Source organism: Scyliorhinus torazame, chromosome 10 (assembly GCF_047496885.1).
Source record: "Scyliorhinus torazame isolate Kashiwa2021f chromosome 10, sScyTor2.1, whole genome shotgun sequence".
Classification (NCBI taxonomy): domain Eukaryota; kingdom Metazoa; phylum Chordata; class Chondrichthyes; order Carcharhiniformes; family Scyliorhinidae; genus Scyliorhinus; species Scyliorhinus torazame.
In genome coordinates this window covers 599657-621179 of record NC_092716.1, presented here as the reverse complement: position 1 = coordinate 621179, position 21523 = coordinate 599657, and the positions used below count along the sequence as shown (strand labels likewise).

At 47.2% G+C, this 21523-nt stretch overlaps 1 protein-coding gene across 3 annotated transcripts in view; it reads right to left on the bottom strand.

Moving 5' to 3' along the window:
- The window catches only part of LOC140430292 (aldo-keto reductase family 1 member B1), a 91528-nt gene that overhangs the window by 47678 nt on the left and 22327 nt on the right, over positions 1–21523 (bottom strand). For all 3 annotated transcript variants that reach the window (XM_072517712.1, XM_072517710.1, XM_072517711.1), the window contains exons 2-3: positions 10663–10830; positions 9603–9719 (exon numbers count right to left, since the gene is read on the bottom strand). In XM_072517712.1, the coding sequence (XP_072373813.1) occupies positions 9603–9719; positions 10663–10830 (285 nt within the window). The remainder of the gene's footprint in view (positions 1–9602; positions 9720–10662; positions 10831–21523) is intronic.

The window sequence follows — 21523 nt, the reverse complement described above, 5'->3', positions numbered from 1 at the left end:
AGATGAATAATGGGATATTTTTAATAAAGAGATTACAGAATAGACATCATTGAAAACAAATACAATATTAAATATTCACTTCCATGGACAAAGCGATTCAAAGTTAATTAATGTTGGAATTAGGTGTCAAAATATTAAAAATATTAAAAATTTGAAAAAATAAGAATAGTTCAGAACAGGAGCATGGAAGTTGAGAGGTGTGAGGAAAATATTCAAAAACGTCAGTTAAATATTTTACAAATCGGTAAAATGTAAGGTGCAACCTGGAACGATTGTCAATTTATACATGGTGAACATCAAATGCTGTATGGATTTACAACAACTTGTAATTATCCAGCACCTTTTAACATAAAACAGCCCAAACCGCTTCCCAGGAGCATCAGAAAGCAAATTTGAAACTTAGCCACATGGGTCAGGACCAGGCACATCTTGAGGTCAAATATGGCACCAAAGTTACAAACAGTCTGCTTCAGCCCAAGTCTGTTGCCAGAAAGGGGGCTGGAGATGGCAGCTAGGAACAGAGTTTGTAGCAGGAGGAAGGGAATGGATTCAGTCTCGTCAGTATTTAATTGGAGGAAATTTCTGCTCACCCAGTACTGGACGTCAGTTAGGCTGTCTGATAATTCAGCAGCAGTGGAGGAGTCAAGAGAAGTGGTGATAAGGTAGAGTTGTGAGTTCAGTGCAGATCTTAAAACAAGCCCTTTGCTTTCAGATGACATTACTGAGGGGCAGTCTGTCGATTAGAAATAGGAGGGGCCGAGAATAGATCCTTGAAGGATACCACAAGCAACAATGTGGGAACAGGTAGAGAAGCCATTGAGATTCTCCAGCTATAATTAGATAGAGTGGAACCAGAGGAGGGCAGACCGCCTAGCTGAATGACAGTGTTTGAAAGTTGTTTTTTAAAAAACATTTTTATTCACGGTATTTTCTCATATATACACAAAATATCAAAACAACAAAGCAACTCAATAAACAACCACAACCCATCTGCTCCAACACCAACACCCCGCCAAATCTTCCCCATTTTAACCCCCTTACAGCCCCCCCCCCCCCCACTTTGCTGCTGCCTCAATCCTCTTTAAAGAAACCGATAAACGTTTTCCACCTCCGGGTGAACCCTCTGCCGACCCTCGCAGAGCGAACTTGACCTTCTCCAGCCTCAGGAATTCCGCCAGCTCGCTCACCCACACTCCCGGTTTCAGCAGCTCCGAGTCCCTCCACCCTCTCAAAATCCGTCTCCAGGCTATCAGGGAGACAGAGGCCAAAACACGGCCTCCTCACCCCCTGGACTCCCGGGATTTCTGACACCCGGACACGGAACCACCCTCACACCCAAAGCCCGGACATCATGTCCGAGGACCCCTACCAGAACTCACTCAGTCTCGGACACGCCTAGAACATGTGGCCGTGATTCGCGGACTCCCCCGATACTGCCCACACCTATCCTCTACTTCCCCCGCAAAGAACTTGCTCATCCTTGCCACCGTGATGTGGGCCCTATGCACCACCTTAAACTGGATGAAGCTTAACCTCCCGCATGATGAGGACGCGTTCACCCTCTGCAAAGCCTCTGCCCAGGTCTCGGTCCCCACCTCTCCTCCCATTTATGTTTAATTGCCCCCCAGGGCTCCCTCCTACTTCATCAACTCCTTATGAATATCCAACACCTTCCCCTGCACTATTTCATCCATCAACAGCACCTTGTCTTGCAATCCCAGGGGCGGCAGCCCAGGGAAGGACAGCACCTCCTTCCTCACAGAATCTCGAACCTGCAGGTACCTAAATCCATTCCCTCTTGTCAACTCGTACACTTCTGGAGGTCCTGCAAATTTGCCCCTATAAACAAGTTCCTAAAGCGCTCAATCCCCACCTGCTATCACCCCCTAAACCTCGCATCTAACCCCGTCGCTGCAAATCTATGGTTGTTGTAGATCGTTGCCCACACCAGTCCCAAATGCTGCCTCCACCCCCCACACCCTTAGGGCCGACACCACCACAGGGCTCACAGAGTACCTGGCCGCCGAGAACAGTAAAGACGCCAAAAACAAAGCCGTCAAACTCGTTCTCCCACACGATGCCGCCTCTACCTGCCCCCGCACCGACCCTTCCCCCACGGCCCATTTCCTCACCATTGCAATATTCACCACCCAATAATAATTGATCATATTCAACAGCACCAGCCCCGCCCCTTCTAAAAAGGCTGCTACAACTATGGGGCCTTCCCCACCCACACAAACTCAGAGATCAGCCCATTAACCTTCCTAAAGAACAACTTGGGGACAAAGAGCTTCTAAATCTCAAACAGAAACCTAGACAGCACCTTAATTTTCATTGTCTGCACCTGCCCTGCCAACGACAGCGGCAACACATCCCATCTCTTAAAATCCGCCTTCATCTGCTCCACCAGACAAGCCAAGTCCAATTTATGCAACTGCGCCCAGTTCTGTGCCACTTGGATACCCAAATACCTGAAACTCGCCCCACCAACCTGAACGGCAATTCCCCTAGTCTCCTCTCCTGCTCTCTGGCATTAATTGGAACACCTCACTCTTTCCCATATTCAATAGATATGTGAAGAGAAAAAGACTGGAGAAGACAATTCATGATGGGCAACAAAGAGATAGCAGACCAGTTGAACAAATATTTTGGATCTGTCTTCTGTCATGTGAGAGTACCTTTAAGAAATGGGTGTTTAAGAAATGTACCTTTAAGAAATGGGTGTTTATCAGTGATGTCAGAGTGTGGGTGGAGCTGGGCTGTCAGCATTTTACTTTCATTTTAGGCTGTTTGCTGCAGGGTGTGTTTTAGTTTCGTTTTCAGAGCTGGATAGCTGCAGTCACAGCCAGAAGGTGTATGAGTCTCTCTCTCTGTAATCTAAAGACTGTAAATCGATCCTTTGGTGATTTAAATCTAATAACTGCTCTCAGTAGTGACTTTAACCTGATGTGCTTCTGTTTAAAGGTTTTTTAAAGTCTTATGGATGTTAAAAGGACAGCTTAAGGATTACTTAGTGTTGTATTCTTTGGGGGTTATATTTGAATTGATAGTTGCTAAGATGTTCACTATGTTTTAAAAAGGTCAACTTGAGTTCATAGAATAAACATTATTTTGCTTTAAAAAATACTTTTCCATTTCTGCTGTACCACACCTGTAGAGTGGGAAGTGTGCTCCCCATACCACAATCTATTAAAAGTTGTGGGACAGGTGAAGTCCATAATACACTTTGGGGTTCTCTAAACCCTGGCCTGTAACACTTCACTAAAGTGGACACAAATAACTTTCCGTAAATACTAGAGGACAGAGGGTCTAACATGAAGGAGGAACTGAAGGAAATCCTTATTAGTCAGGGAATTGTATTGGGAAAACTGATGGGATTAAAACCCGATAAGTCCCCAGGGCCTGATGGTCTGCATCCCAGAGTACTTAAGGAAGTGGCCCTAGAAACATTGGTATCATTTTCCAGCATTCTATAGACTCTGGAAGAGTTCCAATGCATAGGAGGGTAGCTAATGTAACCCCATTTTTTAAAAAAGGAGGGAGAAGGCGGGGAATTATAGACCGGTTAGCCTGACATCGGTGGTGGGGAAAATTCTGGAGTCAATTATTAAGGATGAAATAACTGAGCATTTGGAAAGTGGGGACAGGATCGGTCCAAGTCAGCATAGATTCATGAAAGGGAAATCATGCTTGACAAATCTTCAGGAATTTTTTGAGGATGTGACCATAGAGTGGACAAGGGTGAACCAGTGGATGTTGTGTATCTGGACTTTCTAAAGGCTTTTGACAAGGTCCCACACGAGAGATTAGTGAGCAAAATTAAAGCTCATGATATTGGGGGTAATGTATTGATGTGGATAGAGAACTGGTTGGCAGACAGGATGCAGAGAGTGGGAATATAGAGGTCCTTTTCAGAGTGGCATACAGTGACTAATGTGCTGGGACTAATAGTAGGGTTCAGGGCTGGGACCCCAGCTGTTCACAATATACATTAATGATTTGGACAAAGAAATTGCATGCAATATCTCTAGCGTGACATACAGCCACAGGGGTTAGCACTGCTGCCTCACAGCTCCAGGGTCCCAGGTTCAATTCCAGTTTGGGTCACTGTCTGGGCAGAGTCTGCACGTTATCCCCATGTCTGCATGGGTTTCCTCCGGGTGCTTATGTTGCCTCCCACAGTCCAAAAAGACGTACTGTGAGGTGAATTGGATCTGGGTTCAATTCCGGCCTTGGGTGACTGTCTGTGTGGAGTGTGCACTTCCTCCCAGTGTGTGCGTGGGTTTCCTCCGGGTGCTCCGGTTTCCTCCCACAGTCCAAAGATGTGCAGGTTAGGTGGATTGACCATGCTAAATTGCTCCTTAATATCCAAAAGGTTAGATGGGGTTAATGGGTTATGAGGATAGAACATAGAACAGTAGAGCACAGTACAGGCCCTTCAGCCCACGATGTTGTGCCGACCATTTATTCTAATCTAAGATCAACCTAACCTACACCCCTTCAATTTACTGCTGTCCATGTGCCTGTCTAAGAGTCGCTTAAATGTCCCTAATGACTCTGACTCCACCACCTCTGTCGGCAGTGCATTCCACACACCCACCACTCTCGGTGTAAAGAACCTCTGATATCTCCCCTATACCTTCCTCCAATCACCTTAAAATTATGTCCCCTCGTGACAGCCATTTCCACCCTGGGGAAAAGTCTCTGGCTACCCACTCAGGATGGAGGTGTGGACTTCAGTCGGGTGCTCGGTCCAAGGGCTGGTGCAAACTCAATGGGCTGAATAGCCTGCTTCTGCACTGTAAATTCTATACTTCGATGAGTTGCAGACGACACTAAGCTGGGTGGCAGTGTGTGCTGTGAGGAGGATGCAAAGAGGCTGCAGGGTGACTTGGGCAGGCTGGCTGAGTGGGCAAATACTTGGCAAATGCAATATAATGTGGGTAAATGTGAGGTTATCCACTTTGGTGCAAAAACAGGAAGGCAGATGATTATCTGAATGGTGGCAGTTTAGGAAAAGGAGAGTATAACAAGACCTGGGTGTCATGGAACAGTCGCTGAAGGTTGACGTGCAGGTACAGCAGGCAGTGAGGAAAGCTAATGGCCTTCATAGTGAGAGGATTTGAGTATAGGAGTGGGGGTGTCTTGCTGCAGTTAACCGGGCCTTGGTGAGGCCACACCTTGAGTATTGTGTGCAGTTTTGGTCTCCTAATAATAATAATCTTTGTCACAAGTATAATAATCACAATAATAATCTTTGTCAACCCCGACAGACAGTCCTCAATCCGCGGTGCAAGTACCTTCACCAATAGCTTGGCATCGATATTCAATAACGATATCAGCCTGGATCCCAGTTACCAGTGGCGTACCGCAGGGATCAGTTCTGGGTCCTCTGTTGTTTGTGATTTTCATTAATGACTTGGATGAGGGAGTTGAAGGGTGGGTCAGTAAATTTGCAGACGATACGAAGATTGGTGGAGTTGTGGATAGTAAGGAGGGCTGTTGTCGGCTGCAAAGAGACATAGATAGGATGCAGAGCTGGGCTGAGAAGTGGCAGATGGAGTTTAACCCTGAAAAGTGTGAGGTTGTCCATTTTGGAAGGACAAATATGAATGCGGAATATAGGGTTAACGGTAGAGTTCTTGGCAATGTGGAGGAGCAGAGAGATCTTGGGGTCTATGTTCATACATCTTTGAAAGTTGCCACTCAAGTGGATAGAGCTGTGAAGAAGGCCTATGGTGTGCTCGCGTTCATTAACAGAGGGATTGAATTTAAGAGCCGTGAGGTGATGATGCAGCTGTACAAAACTTTGGTAAGGCCACATTTGGAGTACTGTGTACAGTTCTGGTCGCCTCATTTTAGGAAGGATGTGGAAGCTCTGGAAAAGGTGCAAAGAAGATTTACCAGGATGTTGCCTGGAATGGAGAGTAGGTCTTACGAGGAAAGGTTGAGGGTGCTAGGCCTTTTCTCATTAGAGCGGAGAAGGATGAGGGGCGACTTGATAGAGGTTTATAAGATGATCAGGGGAATAGATAGAGTAGACAGTCAGAGACTTTTTCCCCGGGTGGAACACACCATTACAAGGGGACATAAATTTAAGGTGAAAGGTGGAAGATATAGGAGGGATATCAGAGGTAGGTTCTTTACCCAGAGAGTAGTGGGGGCATGGAATGCACTGCCTGTGGAAGTAGTTGAGTCGGAAACATTAGGGACCTTCAAGCAGCTATTGGATAGGTACATGGATGACGATAAAATGATATAGTGTAGATTTATTTGTTCTTAAGGGCAGCACGGTAGCATTGTGGATAGCGCAATTGCTTCACAGCTCCATGGTCCCAGGTTCGATTCCGGCTTGGGTCATTGTCTGTGCGGAGTCTGCACGTCCTCCCCGTGTCTGCGTGGGTTTCCTCCGGGTGCTCCGGTTTCCTCCCACAGTCCAAAGATGTGCGGGTTAGGTGAATTGGCCAATGATGAATTGCCCTTAATGTCCAAATTGCCCTTGGTGTTGGGTGGAGGTGTAGAGTTTGGGTGTGGTGCTCTTTCCAGGAGCCGGTGCGGGCTCGGGGGGCCGAGTGGCCTCCTTCTGCACTGTAAATTCAATGATAATCTATGATTAATCTAGGACAAAGGTTCGGCACAACATCGTGGGCCGAAGGGCCTGTTCTGTGCTGTATTTTCTATGTTCTATGTTCTATGTCCTATATCGGGCAGTATGACCCACACTGGTCCGGATCCGTATACTTCTTTAAAATCAGGGAGAGGGAAGCCTGCGACATTGTAGGGAGCAGTTCTCCCTTGCTTCATTATGCACCCTCAGCAGCAGTGGCCCCAGATTCTTTTATCTCCTTGCCCTGCCGCTTGAACTGCCAGTCCATCTGTTTACCAGATTGTTCCAGCTCCTACGCAAGGGGCCGGTTGAGCACAGTGGGCTAGACAGCTGGTTTGTAATGCAGAGAAAGGCCAGCAGCGTGGGTTCAATTCCCGTACCGGCGTGCCCGGAATGTGGCGACTAGGGGCTTTTCACAGTAACTTCATTGAAGCCTACTTGCGACAATAAGCGATTATTATCACCAGGGCCAATGTGTGTAGTGTAATGGGCGCAGCGGCCATCTTTCCCCCCTTCTTTAGCAGGCTGCTCTCCAGAGTCTTTCTCGAAATGAACTTCTTTGTTGATGATTTTGACATATCTCCATAGAAAAAAGTTATCTAAACCCACTCAAAACCCCCGGAAAACGGTAAAAGGATCAAAAACAAAACCCCAGCCATGAGCCACTATTTTTGCGTCTTACTCTTACAGGACATCACAGGAAGCCTCTCCAATCACATTTTCAGTTATTTAGCGGTACACCACTGCTCAAAGGTCCGCAGTAAGGAGTCACCATCCTTCAGCTGTCTCCTCACATCTTCTGGCTTCTCTCAAGCCCACTTTGTTTTAGGTATGTTGCCCACAGTTTTTTCTCTTTAACTCGGAGCCAACTGCCCTGCTCCTTAATAACTTTACTGAACTTTGTTCTGGAATCTCTTTCTGTCCCACTCCCTTCTTTGCAACCTGATACCTGTCCCCCTCCCATGTCCTACTCCTTGGAACATCTTTCTTCTAATGTCACCAGTCTTTAGGTCACCTCCTCCAATTTCATGCTGTTTCATTTTTCCTCCTCCTTTGCTTTTACACAGGGCCAGTTCTCTATTTGCAAAGCTAAAGAAACAAACAGCGAATATTCACAGGGCCTTAAAAATCAACAAACTCTGCACGTGTGGATATGCAGAAACCCCGAGGCTCCCCATAGCTTTACTCCCCATAGCTTTACTCCCCATAGCTTTCTCTCTTTAGCTCAGAGGTAAACCCTGATTTAAACTGAAGGAAGATTATTTTGTTCTTGGCAGATGGGTGGGGGGTTAGTCACACAACAAAGTCTCATGTCAAAAGTGGACGACAGGTCGAGAAGTATGAGAAGCCACATAGGATGGTTATTTGATGGGATGTGGGTGGTGCTGGCAAGGCCAGCGTTGTTGCCTGTCCTTAATTGCCACTGAGCTGCCATTTCTTTGTTTCCTATTATTACTTCCCCAGTTTCATTTTCTAGTGGTCCAATTTCTATTTTTGCCTCTCTCTTACCTTTTGTATAATGAAAAAACTCTTCCTATCTTCCTTTATATTACTAGCTAGCTTGCCCTCATATTTCATCTTCTACCCCCTTATTGTTTTTCAATTGTCCTCTGCTCTGTTTTAAAGGCTTCCCAATCCTCTGGGTTCCCACTAATCCTTGCCACTTTGTATGCTTTTTCTTTTGTTTTTATGTTGTCCTTGACTTCCCTCATCAACCATGGATACCTTGTCCTCCCCTTAGCATGTGTTTCCTCCTCCTTAGGATAAATTTCTTTTGTGCCGCCCGAATAACCCCCAAAAACTCCTGCCATGCTGTTCCACTGTCTTCCCTGCTAGGCTCCTTTTCCAATCAACTCTGGCCAGCTCTTCCCTCATGTCTTTGTAGTTACCCTTATTTAATTGTAATACCGTTACAACAGCCAGGGGCTGTTTAGCACTGGGCTAAATCGCTGGCTTTGAAAGCAGACCAAGGCAGGCCAGCAGCACGGTTCGATTCCCGTAACAGCCTCCCCGAACAGGCGCCGGAATGTGGCGACTAGGGGCTTTTCACAGTAACTTCATTTGAAGCCTACTTGTGACAATAAGCGATTTTCATTTCATCTGATTCTAGTTTCTCCCTCTCAAACTGCAGGGTAAATTCTGTTATATTGTGGTCACTGCTCCCGAAAGGTTCCTTCACCTTAAGTTCCCTAATCAAGTCTGCCTCATTACACATCACCAAATCCAGAATTGCCCGTTCCCTAGTAGGCTCTGTCACAAGCTGCTCCAAAAAAACATCTCTTACACATTCCACAAATTCCTTTCTTGGGATCCACTACCAATCTGATTTTCCCACTAATTGCCTTCAAACAAACGTGCAACCTCAAACAGACAACTGTTTGCAGCAAACTACCCTGCCTTCAGGAGAACAGCGACCACGACACCACACAACCCCGCCATGGCAACCTCTGCAAGACCTGCCAGATCATCGACATGGATACCACCATTATACGTGAGAACACCACCCACCAGGTACGCGGTACATACACGTGCGACTCGGCCAACGTTGTCTACCTCATACGCTGCAGGAAAGGATGTCCCGAAGTGTGGTACATTGGCGAGACCATGCAGACGCTGCGACAATGGATGAACGGACATTGCGCGACAATTACCAGGCAGGAATGTTCCCTTCCAGTCGGGGAACACTTCAGCAGTCAAGGGCATTCAGCCTCTGAACGTCGAGTAAGCGTTCTCCAAGGCGGCCTTCAGGACGCGCGGCAACGCAGAATCGCCGTGCGGAAACTGATAGCCAGATTCCGCACACATGAGTAAGGCCTCAATCGTGATTTTGGATTCATGTCTCATTACATTCACCCCCCACCATCTGGCCTGGGCTTGCAAAATCCTACCAACTGTCCTACTTGAGACAATTCATACCAATGAAATACTCTGGCTTAAGACTGAGATAACATGGGTTAAAAACGAGTAATCGCGATTGGACAATAACTAGACGTGCCTGGAATCCCACGGGAAAGTGAATGAGGTAGAGATCCAAGTAAGTGAGCTGCAAGGTAGTGAGTGTTTTCATCAAACTTGGTTTGACATCCTCCGGAGCATGGAATGTGCACCACAGCTGGAAGAGAGAGCACAACTTATGGAACATTTGACTCTGAACACACAATACATCAATTCATGAACACCTCAGAGAAAAACTGTTAAATTCTAGCTACATGTTCATATTTTACAAAGTTTAAGAACATTGTGCCAGTTTTTAAGGCAGCACTATTCCGAATACAGATTTTACACAAAGCTTTTTGGTAAACTGCCCTGTCCAAAGGCAGATGGAGCTTTGATGAACATCCATTTCCCATCCATTGACTCCATCTACATCTCCCACTGCCTGGGGAAAGCGGGCAGCATCATCAAAGACCCCTCCCACCCGGCTTACTCACCCTTCCAACTTCTTCCATCGGGCAGGAGATACAGAAGTCTGAGAACACGCACGAACAGACTCAAAAACAGATTCTTCCCCACTGTTACCAGACTCCTAAATGACCCTCTTATGGACTGACCTTATTAACACTACACCCCTGTATGCTTCACCTAATGCCGGTTTATGTCAGGGCCTAACCCTAACTCTATCCATTCCTCATGTAAACATTGTGTACCTTGTGTTGCCCTATCATGTATTTTATTTTATTTTATATTCATGCACTAAATGATCTGTTGAGCTGCTCGCAGAAAAATACTTTTCACTGTACCTCGGTACACGTGCAAAATACAAAAATAAAATACGGCCACAAGCCCAACATGTGACGTGAAATACTATCCCTAATACTGACTAATAATAAATTCAGTGTCATTGTTACCATGTTAGGTCAACATGAGTTTAACGGGAACTAATGTTTACTCAGTCCTTGCTTCTATGAGAACCCTGATCCACAGACAGGCATTGGCTTCTCACATTCCTGATTACAGCTGAAACATCTGGTGTGTGAGGCACGGAGACACATTGTCAGCTGCAGAATTATTGAAGTCAATCAGCTGAAATATCCGAGTCCTTCATTAACACTTACTTTACTGACTATGAAGAGATTTTCTCTTTTAACCGTTCCTTCTTCAATTTTCTTTTTCACCGCAGATCCCACCTCTGCCTCATTCATGTAGGAATAAGCTCCATCAATGTGCCGGTAACCAGCATCGATAGCCACTGAAACAGCCTTACCCACCACGCCAGGCTCTGACTGGAAAAAACAAATATTCCAGAATTCAACAGGTGCAGAACAAAACCAGCAAAAAAAGTCAAAGCATCAAGAATTCATAATCTTCTGCGCAAGAGAGCAGGAAACCCAGAACCAGGGTACGGGTGGGTGGAGAAAGAGCAGTGGCCTTGATCCTGACCCCAAATCAATCCAGCCTCACTCCACATGAAAAAGCAAGCAGTTCCACTCGTCAGCAAATTACAGTCAGGGCTTAACCCTAACCATTCCTCATGTAAATATACTCATTTCAAATCAGTAACAATACACAACAAACATTTGAGGGGAATATAAGAAGGTACTTGGATTAGACGCAAAGTCTTTTCAAATACTCCCAGGCCAGCTACAGCACGGGGTTAGATACAGAGTAAAGCTCTCTCTGAAGTCTATACTGCCCCAAATACTCCCAAGGCACGTACTTCACGGGGTTGGACGTGCTGTTCCTGACCTGGGAGTATTTGAAAGGACTCTGTGTCTAATCTAAGTACCTTCTCTACTTTCCCATCAAACACTCGCAGGCACAGCCAAAGTTAAAAATAGAGTAAAACTTTCTCTTTTTTTTTATTAAATATTTTATTGAAAATTTTTGGTCAACCAACACAGTACATTGTGCATCCTTTACACAATATTATAACAACACAAATAACAATGACCTATTTTATAAACAAAAAATGAATAAATAATAAATAACAAAAATGAAAACTAGCCCTAATTGGCAACTGCCTTGTCACAAGTAACACTCTCCAAAAATATAATTTAACAGTCCAATATATAATTATCTGTAGCAACGACCTAGACATACTATACAGTATATATTAACAACCCTGAGAGTCCTTCTGGTTCCTCCTCCCCCACCCCCCCCACCCCGATCCTGGGCTGCTGCTGCTGCCTTCTTTTTCCCATTCCGTCTATCTTTCTGCGAGGTATTCGACGAACGGTTGCCACCGCCTGGTGAACCCTTGAGCCGACCCCCTTAGGACGAACTTAATCCGCTCTAGCTTTATAAACCCCGCCATGTCATTTATCCAGGTCTCCACCCCCGGGGGCTTGGCTTCTTTCCACATTAGCAATATCCTGCGCCGGGCTACTAGGGACGCAAAGGCCAAAACATCGGCCTCTCTGGCCTCCTGCACTCCCGGCTCTTGTGCAACCCCAAATATAGCCAACCCCCAGCTTGGTTCGACCCGGACTCCTACTACTTTTGAAAGCACCTTTGTCACCCCCATCCAAAACCCCTGTAGTGCCGGGCATGACCAAAACATATGGGTATGATTCGCTGGGCTTCTCGAGCACCTCGCACACCTATCCTCCACCCCAAAAAATTTACTGAGCCGTGCTCCAGTCATATGTGCCCTGTGTAATACCTTAAACTGAATCAGGCTTAGCCTGGCACACGAGGACGACGAGTTTACCCTGCTTAGGGCATCTGCCCACAGCCCCTCCTCGATCTCCTCCCCCAGCTCTTCTTCCCATTTCCCTTTTAGTTCATCTACCATAGTCTCCCCTTCGTCCCTCATTTCCCTATATATATCTGACACCTTACCATCCCCCACCCATGTCTTTGAGATCACTCTGTCCTGCACCTCTTGTGTCGGGAGCTGCGGGAATTCCCTCACCTGTTGCCTCGCAAAAGCCCTCAGTTGCATATACCTGAATGCATTCCCTTGGGGCAACCCATATTTCTCGGTCAGCGCTCCCAGACTCGCGAACTTCCCATCCACAAACAGATCTTTCAGTTGCGTTATTCCTGCTCTTTGCCACATTCCATATCCCCCATCCATTCCCCCCAGGGCAAACCTATGGTTGTTTCTTATCGGGGACCCCCCCCAAGGCTCCAGTCTTTCCCCTATGCCGTCTCCACTGTCCCCAAATCTTCAGTGTAGCCACCACCACCGGGCTTGTGGTGTAGTTCCTCGGTGAGAACGGCAATGGGGCTGTCACCTTAGCCTGTAGGCTAGTCCCCCTACAGGACGCCCTCTCTAATCTCTTCCACGCCGCTCCCTCCTCCTCTCCCATCCACTTACTCACCATTGAAATATTAGCGGCCCAATAATACTCACTTAGGCTCGGTAGTGCCAGCCCCCCCCTATCCCTGCTACGCTGTAAGAATCCCTTCCTCACTCTCGGGGTCTTCCCGGCCCACACAAAACCCATGATGCTCTTTTCAATCCTTTTAAAAAAAGCCTTCGTGATCACCACCGGGAGGCACTGAAACACAAAGAGGAATCTCGGGAGGACCACCATCTTAACCGCCTGCACCCTCCCTGCCATTGACAGGGATACCATATCCCATCTCTTGAAATCCTCCTCCATCTGTTCCACCAACCGCGTTAAATTTAACCTATGCAATGTGCCCCAATTCTTAGCTATCTGGATCCCCAGGTAACGAAAGTCCCTTGTTACCTTCCTCAACGGTAGGTCCTCTATTTCTCTACTCTGCTCCCCTGGATGCACCACAAACAACTCACTTTTCCCCATGTTCAATTTATACCCTGAAAAATCCCCAAACTCCCCAAGTATCCGCATTATTTCTGGCATCCCCTCCGCCGGGTCCGCCACGTATAGTAGCAAATCGTCCGCATACAAAGATACCCGGTGCTCTTCTCCTCCCCTAAGTACTCCCCTCCACTTCTTGGAACCCCTCAACGCTATCGCCAGGGGCTCAATCGCCAGTGCAAACAATAATGGGGACAGAGGGCATCCCTGCCTCGTCCCTCTATGGAGCCGAAAATATGCAGATCCCCGTCCATTCGTGACCACGCTCGCCACTGGGGCCCTATACAACAGCTGCACCCATCTAACATACCCCTCTCCAAAACCAAATCTCCTCAACACCTCCCACAAATAATCCCACTCCACTCTATCAAATGCTTTCTCGGCATCCATCGCCACTACTATCTCCGTTTCTCCCTCTGGTGGGGCCATCATCATTACCCCTAACAACCTCCGTATATTCGTGTTCAGCTGTCTCCCCTTCACAAACTCAGTTTGGTCCTCGTGGACCACCCCCGGGACACATTCCTCTATTCTCATTGCCATTACCTTGGCATCTACATTTAGGAGGGAAATAGGTCTATAGGACCCGCATTGTAGCGGGTCCTTTTCCTTCTTTAAGAGAAGCGATATCGTTGCTTCAGACATAGTCGGGGGCAGTTGTCCCCTTTCCTTTGCCTCATTAAAGGTCCTCGTCAGTACCGGGGCGAGCAAGTCCACATATTTTCTATAGAATTCGACTGGGAATCCATCCGGTCCCGGGGCCTTTCCCGCCTGCATGCTCCTAATTCCTTTCACCACTTCTTCTACCTCGATCTGTGCTCCCAGTCCCACCCTTTCCTGCTCTTCCACCTTGGGAAATTCCAGCCGATCCAAGAAGCCCATCATTCTCTCCCTCCCATCCGGGGGTTGAGCTTCATATAATTTTTTATAAAATGTCTTGAACACTCCATTCACTCTCTCCGCTCCCCACTCCATCTCTCCTTCCTCATCCCTCACTCCCCCTATTTCCCTCGCTGCTCCCCTTTTCCTCAATTGGTGTGCCAGCAACCTGCTCGCCTTCTCCCCATATTCGTACTGTACACCCTGTGCCTTCCTCCATTGTGTCTCTGCAGTGCCTGTAGTCAGCAAGTCAAATTCTACATGTAGCCTTTGCCCTTCCCTGTACAGTCCCTCCTCCGGTGCTTCCGCATATTGTCTGTCCACCCTCAAAAGTTCTTGCAGCAACCGCTCCCGTTCCTTACTCTCCTGCTTCCCTTTATGTGCCCTTATTGATATCAGCTCCCCTCTAACCACCGCCTTCAACGCCTCCCAGACCACTCCCACCTGGACCTCCTCATTATCATTGAGTTCCAAGTACTTTTCAATGCACCCCCTCACCCTTAGACACACCCCCTCATCTGCCATTAGTCCCATGTCCATTCTCCAGGGTGGGCGCCCTCCTGTTTCCTCCCCTATCTCCAAGTCCACCCAGTGTGGAGCGTGATCCGAAATGGCTATAGCCGTATACTTCGTTCCCCTCACCTTCGGGATCAATGCCCTACCCAGCACAAAAAAGTCTATTCGCGAGTAGACTTTATGGACATAGGAGAAAAACGAGAACTCCTTACTCCTAGGTCTGCTAAATCTCCACAGGTCTACACCTCCCATCTGCTCCATAAAATCTTTAAGTACCTTGGCTGCTGCCGGCCTCCTTCCAGTCCTGGACTTCGACCTATCCAGCCCTGGTTCCAACACCGTATTAAAATCTCCCCCCATTATCAGCTTTCCCATCTCTAGGTCCGGAATGCGTCCTAGCATCCGCCTCATAAAATTGGCATCATCCCAGTTCGGGGCATATACGTTTACCAAAACCACCGTCTCCCCCTGTAGTTTGCCACTCACCATCACGTATCTGCCCCCGTTATCCGCCACTATAGTCTTTGCCTCGAACATTACCCGCTTCCCCACTAATATAGCCACCCCCCTGTTTTTCGCATCTAGCCCCGAATGGAACACCTGCCCCACCCATCCTTTGCGTAGCCTAACCTGGTCTATCAGTTTCAGGTGCGTTTCCTGTAACATAACCACATCTGCCTTAAGTTTCTTAAGGTGTGCGAGTACCCGTGCCCTCTTTATCGGCCCGTTCAGCCCTCTCACGTTCCACGTGATCAGCCGAGTTGTGGGGCTTCCTACCCCCCCCCTTGTCGATTAGCCATCACCTTTTTCCAGCTCCTCACCCGGTTCCCACGCAGCTGTATCTCCCCCAGGCGGTGCCCCACCGCCCATCCTCTCCCATACCAGCTCCCCCCTCTCCCCAGCAGCAGCAACCCAGTAATTCCCCCCTCCCACCCCCCCCCCCCCCCGCTAGATCCCCCGCTAGCGTAATTACTCCCCCCATGTTGCTCCCAGAAGTCAGCAAACTCTGGCTGACCTCGGCTTCCCCCCGTGACCTCGGCTCGCACCGTGCGACGCCCCCTCCTTCCTGCTTCTCTATTCCCGCCATGATTATCATAGCGCGGGAACCAAGCCCGCGCTTCTCCCTTGGCCCCGCCCCCAATGGCCAACGCCCCATCTCCTCCACCTCCCCTCCTCCCCCCATCACCACCTGTGGGAGAGAGAAAAGTTACCACATCGCAGGATTAGTACATAAAACCCCTCTTTGCCCCCCACATTCGCCCCACCACTTTGTTCGAACGTTCTTTTTAATAACCCGCTCATTCCAGTTTTTCTTCCACAATAAAAGTCCACGCTTCATCCGCCGTCTCAAAGTAGTGGTGCCTCCCTCGATATGTGACCCACAGTCTTGCCGGTTGCAGCATTCCAAATTTTATCTTATTTTTATGAAGCACCGCCTTGGCCCGATTAAAGCTCGCCCTCCTTCTCGCCACCTCCGCACTCCAGTCTTGATAAACGCGGATCACCGCGTTCTCCCATTTACTGCTCCGAGTTTTCTTCGCCCATCTAAGGACCATTTCTCTATCCTTAAAACGGAGGAATCTCACCACTATGGCTCTGGGAATTTCTCCTGCTCTCGGTCCTCGCGCCATCACTCGGTATGCTCCCTCCACCTCCAACGGACCCGCCGGGGCCTCCGTTCCCATTAACGAGTGCAGCATCGTGCTCACATATGCCCCGACGTCCGCTCCCTCCACACCTTCAGGAAGACCAAGAATCCTCAGGTTGTTCCTCCTTGCGTTGTTTTCCAGTGCCTCCAACCTTTCCACACATCGTTTCTGATGTGCCTCATGCGTCTCTGTCTTCACCACCAGGCTCTGTATATCGTCCTCATTCTCGGCTGCCTTTGCCTTCACGACCCGAAGCTCCCGCTCCTGGGTCTTTTGTTCGTCCTTTAGCCCTTCGATCGCCTGTAGTATCGGGGCCAACAGCTCTTTCTTCATCTCCTTTTTGATCTCTTCCACACAGCATTTCAAGAACTCTTGTTGTTCAGGGCCCCATGTTAAACTGCCACATTCCGACGCCATCTTGGTTTTTGCTTGCCTTCCTTGCCGCTGTTCTAAAGGATCCACTGCAATCTGGCCACTTTCTCCTTTTTTCATCCGTATCCGGGGGGGATTCCCTTCTGGTTTACCGCACAGTGTTTTTAGCCGTCAAAATTGCCGTTGGGGCTCCTATCAAGAGCCCAAAAGTCCGTTTCACAGGGAGCTGCCGAAACGTGCGACTCAGCTGGTCATCGCCGCACCCGGAAGTCCAGAGTAAAACTTTCTCGACACTTCCCACGAAAAGTGGTGTCTGATGGTAATTGATAAGCCAGAATCTTCTCCATCAAAACACTTTCATGTGTGAATGCACTATTCGTGAACTCAGGATAAAAAAATGTTTGCAATGTACAAAAAGGTAAAATCAAATGTGGGAGGTGTTTGCAGCTATGAATGTCACAGGAGTGATTTTTGTAGTTTTGTAAAACTTGCATTTAGCAGTAGCAGCAACAACCTTTCGAACAGTATGAGTGTGGGTCAGAAGTTACATGTTTATAAGGGGAGCAGGATACAGATGTTTGTAACTTTATCAATATTGTAATAAATTGCTAAAAAGAGATGCGAGCCGTGACCATTTTCTCTGCCTGGATAGGTGTGCGTCAGACCTTAGAGTTAGGAGTATAAGGAGTTAGATGGGGAGTTGCAAGTTCACCTACCTACAGAGGATTTACATTGGGTTGCGGTGGGTGGGGTATTAACAGAGGGTATGCATTTGGTTTAAAGTCAGGGTATGTATCTCTAATGTGTAAAACTCTTACACCTTTTGGGGCACTGACCTGTTACAATACTCAGTAAACATTGACTTTTTGTATCCAAACAACATTGGTGCACTTACCCTGCCTGTGATTATAACTAGTTGCCTTAATCCAGTCTACTGTCAAAAACAGCAAACAAAACAAAGCGGCTCCAACCAGGGGTGTTGCATAACACCGAGGATTGCTAAACACTACACACACTACACTTTGATTTAGAAGGTGTTCACATCTTGGAAATCACTGTCAGTGACTCAAACTACAAAACAACAGGAAACAGTGGAAAAAAACTAAAAACAGAAAAATAAATCAATTGCATCAACATCCGAATGAATACCAGAAACTAAAGTGGACGAATCACATAAACACGGTGGGGACAACAGAGGGTGGGAATCCTGTGGCAAGTAACTCACCACCTGACTCCCCAAAGTCTGTCCACCATCTACAAGGAACAAGTCAGGAGTGTAATGGAATTCTTCCATTTAATAATAATAATCTTTATTGTCACAAGTAGGCTTACATTAACACTGCGATGAAGTTACTGTGAAAAGCCCCTAGTCACCACATTCCGGCGCCTGTTTGGGTACACAGAGGGAGGATTCAGAATGTCCAATTCACCTAACAGCACGTCTTTCGGGACTTGTGGGAGGAAACCGGAGCACCCGGAGGAAACCCACAGACACAGGGAGAACGGGCAGACTCCACACAGACAGTGAACCAAGCCGGTAATTGAACCTGGAACAACAGTGCTAACCACTGTGCTACCGTGCCTGGATGAGCGCAGCTCATGGTTTGACACCATCCAGGTTAAAGCAGAGCTGCTTGATTGCTACCCCATCCATAAACATTCACTCCCTCCACCCACGGCACACAGCAGCAGCCATGTGTACCATCTACAAGATGTGCTGCAGTAACTCACCAAGGCTCCTTTGGCGAGTCATTTTACAGCTCAGGGTCGCGACCTGCGGTGTCGGGAGGGTCATAGAGCGATCGGTCGCGGCATTCCCGATGGCGGGAAGAAGTGTATAATTCACCTAACAAGCAGGTCTTACGGGATTTGTGGGAGGAAACCAGAGTGATGAAATTGAGTTATTTCTGTCCCGTCTGGTCTCAATCAAAAGGCTGAGTTCGGATTTGTAGGTACTGTTTTATTTTAGTTCACCCGGCTTGCAAGCCTCACTCACCCTGACAAATGCAGAGACCACCAGTCTCCAACTTCCCCAGAGTGAGTGAACAAAGAAGGCAAAACATGTGTTCTCATATAAGAACATAACAACGAGGAGCAGGAGTAGGACATCTGGCCCCTCGAGCCTGCTCCGCCATTCAATGAGATCATGGCTGATCATTCGTGGACTCAGCTCCACTTTCCGGCCCGAACACCATAACCCTTAATCCCTTTATTTGTCAAAAAACTATCTATCTTTAGGAATTCCATAGATTCACAACCCTTTGGGTGAAGACGTTCCTCCTAAACTGAATCCTAAATCTACTTCCCCTTATTTTGAGGCTACACCCCCTAGTTCTGCTTTCACCCGCCAGTGGAAACAACCTGCCCGCATCTATCCTATCTATTCCCTTCATAATTTTATATGTTTCTATAAGATCCCCCCTCATCCTTCTAAATTCCAACGAGTACAGTCCCAGTCTACTCAACCTCTCCTCGTAATCCAACCCCTTCAGCTCTGGGATTAACCTAGTGAATCTCCTCTGCAACCCTCCAGTGCCAGTACGTCCTGCCTCAAGTAAGGAGACCAAAACTTAACATAATACTCCAGGTGTGGTCTCACTAACACCTTATACAATTGCAGCATAACCTCCCTAGTCTTAAACTCCTTCCCTCTAGCAATGAAGGACACAATTCCATTTGTCTTCTTAATCACCTATAAACCAACTTTCTGCGACTCATGCACTAGCACGCTCAGGTCTCTCTGCACAGCAGCATGTTTTAATATTTTATCATTTAAATAATAATCCCTTTTGCTGTTATTCCTACCAAAATGGATAACCTCACATTTGTCAACATTGTATTTCATCTGCCAGACCCTAGCCCATTCACTTAGCCTATCCAAATCCCTCTGCAGACATTCGGTATCCTCTGTACTTTTTGCTTTATCAATCATAAGAACATAAGAACTAGGAGCAGGAGTAGGCCATCTGGCCCCTCGAGCCTGCTCCACCATTCAATGAGATCATGGCTGATCTTTTGTGGACTCAGCTCCACTTTCCGGCCCGAACACCATAACCCTTAATCCCTTTATTCTTCAAAAAACTATCTATCTTTATCTTAAAAACATTTAATGAATGAGCCTCTACTGCTTCACTGGGCAAGGAATTCCATAGATTCACAACCCTTTGGGTGAAGAAGTTCTTCCTAAACTCAGTCCTAAATCTACTTCCCCTTATTTTGAGGCTGTGCTCCCTAGTTCTGCTTTCACCCACCAGTGGAAACAGCCTGCCTGCATCTATCCTATCTATTCCCTTCATAATCTTATATGTTTCTATAAGATCCCCCCTCATCCTTCTAAATTCCAACGATTACAGTCCCAGTCTACTCAACCTCTCCTCGTAATCCAACCCCTTCAGCTCTGGGATTAACCTAGTGAATCTCCTCTGCACACCCTCCAGTGCCAGTACGTCCTTTCTCAAGTAAGGAGACCAAAACTGAACACAATACTCCAGGTGTGGCCTCACTCACACCTTATACAATTGCAGCAGGACCTCCCTAGTCTTAAACTCCATCCCTCTAGCAACGAAGGACAAAATTCCATTTGCCTTCTTAATCACCTGTTGCACCTGAAAACCAACTTTCTGCGACTCATGCACTAGCACACCCAGGTCTCTCTGCACAGCAGCATGTTTTAATATTTTATCATTTAAATAATAATCCCTTTTGCTGTTATTCCTACCAAAATGGATAACCTCACATTTGACAACATTGTATTCCATCTGCCAGACCCTAGCCCATTCACTTAGCCTATCCAAATCCCTCTGCAGACTTCCAGTATCCTCTGCACTTTTTGCTTTACCATTTATCTTAGTGTCGTCTGCAAACTTGGACACATTGCCCTTGGTCCCCAACTCCAAATCATCTTTGTAAATTGTGAACAGTTGTGGGCCCAACACTGATCCCGGAGGGACACCACTAGCTACTGATTGCCAACCAGAGAAACACCCATTAATCCCCACTCTTTGCTTTCTATTAATTAACCAATCCTCTATCCATGCTACTACCTTCCCCTTAATGCCATGCATCTTTATCTTATGCAACAACCTTTTGTGTGGCAGCTTGTCAAAGGCTTTCTGGAAATCCAGATATACCACATCCATTGGCTCCCCGTTATCTACCGCACTGTTAATGTCCTCAAAAAATTCCACTAAATTAGTTAGGCACGACCTGCCCTTTATGAATCCATGCTGCGTCTGTCCAATGGGACAATTTCCATCCAGATGCCTCGCTATTTCTTCCTTGATGATAGATTCCAGCATCTTCCCTACTACCGAAGTTAAGCTCACTGGCCTATAATTACCCGCTTTCTGCCTACCTCTTTTTTTTTTTTAAACAGTGGTGTCACGTTTGCTAATTTCCAATCCGCCGGGACCACCCCAGAGTCTAGTGAATTTTGGTAAATTATCACTAGTGCATTTGCAATTTCCCTAGCCATCTCTTTTAGCACTCTGGGATGCATTCCATCAGGTCCAGGAGACTTGTCTACCTTTAGCCCCATTAGCTTGCCCATCACTACCTCCTTGGTGATAACAATCCTCTCAAGGTCCTCACCTGTCATAGCCTCATTTCCATCAGTCACTGGCATGTTATTTGTGTCTTCCACTGTGAAGACTGACCCAAAAAACCTGTTCAGTTCCTCAGCCATTTCCTCATCTCCCATTACTAAATCTCCCTTCTCATCCTCTAAAGGACCAATATTTACCTTAGCCACTCTTTTTTGTTTTATA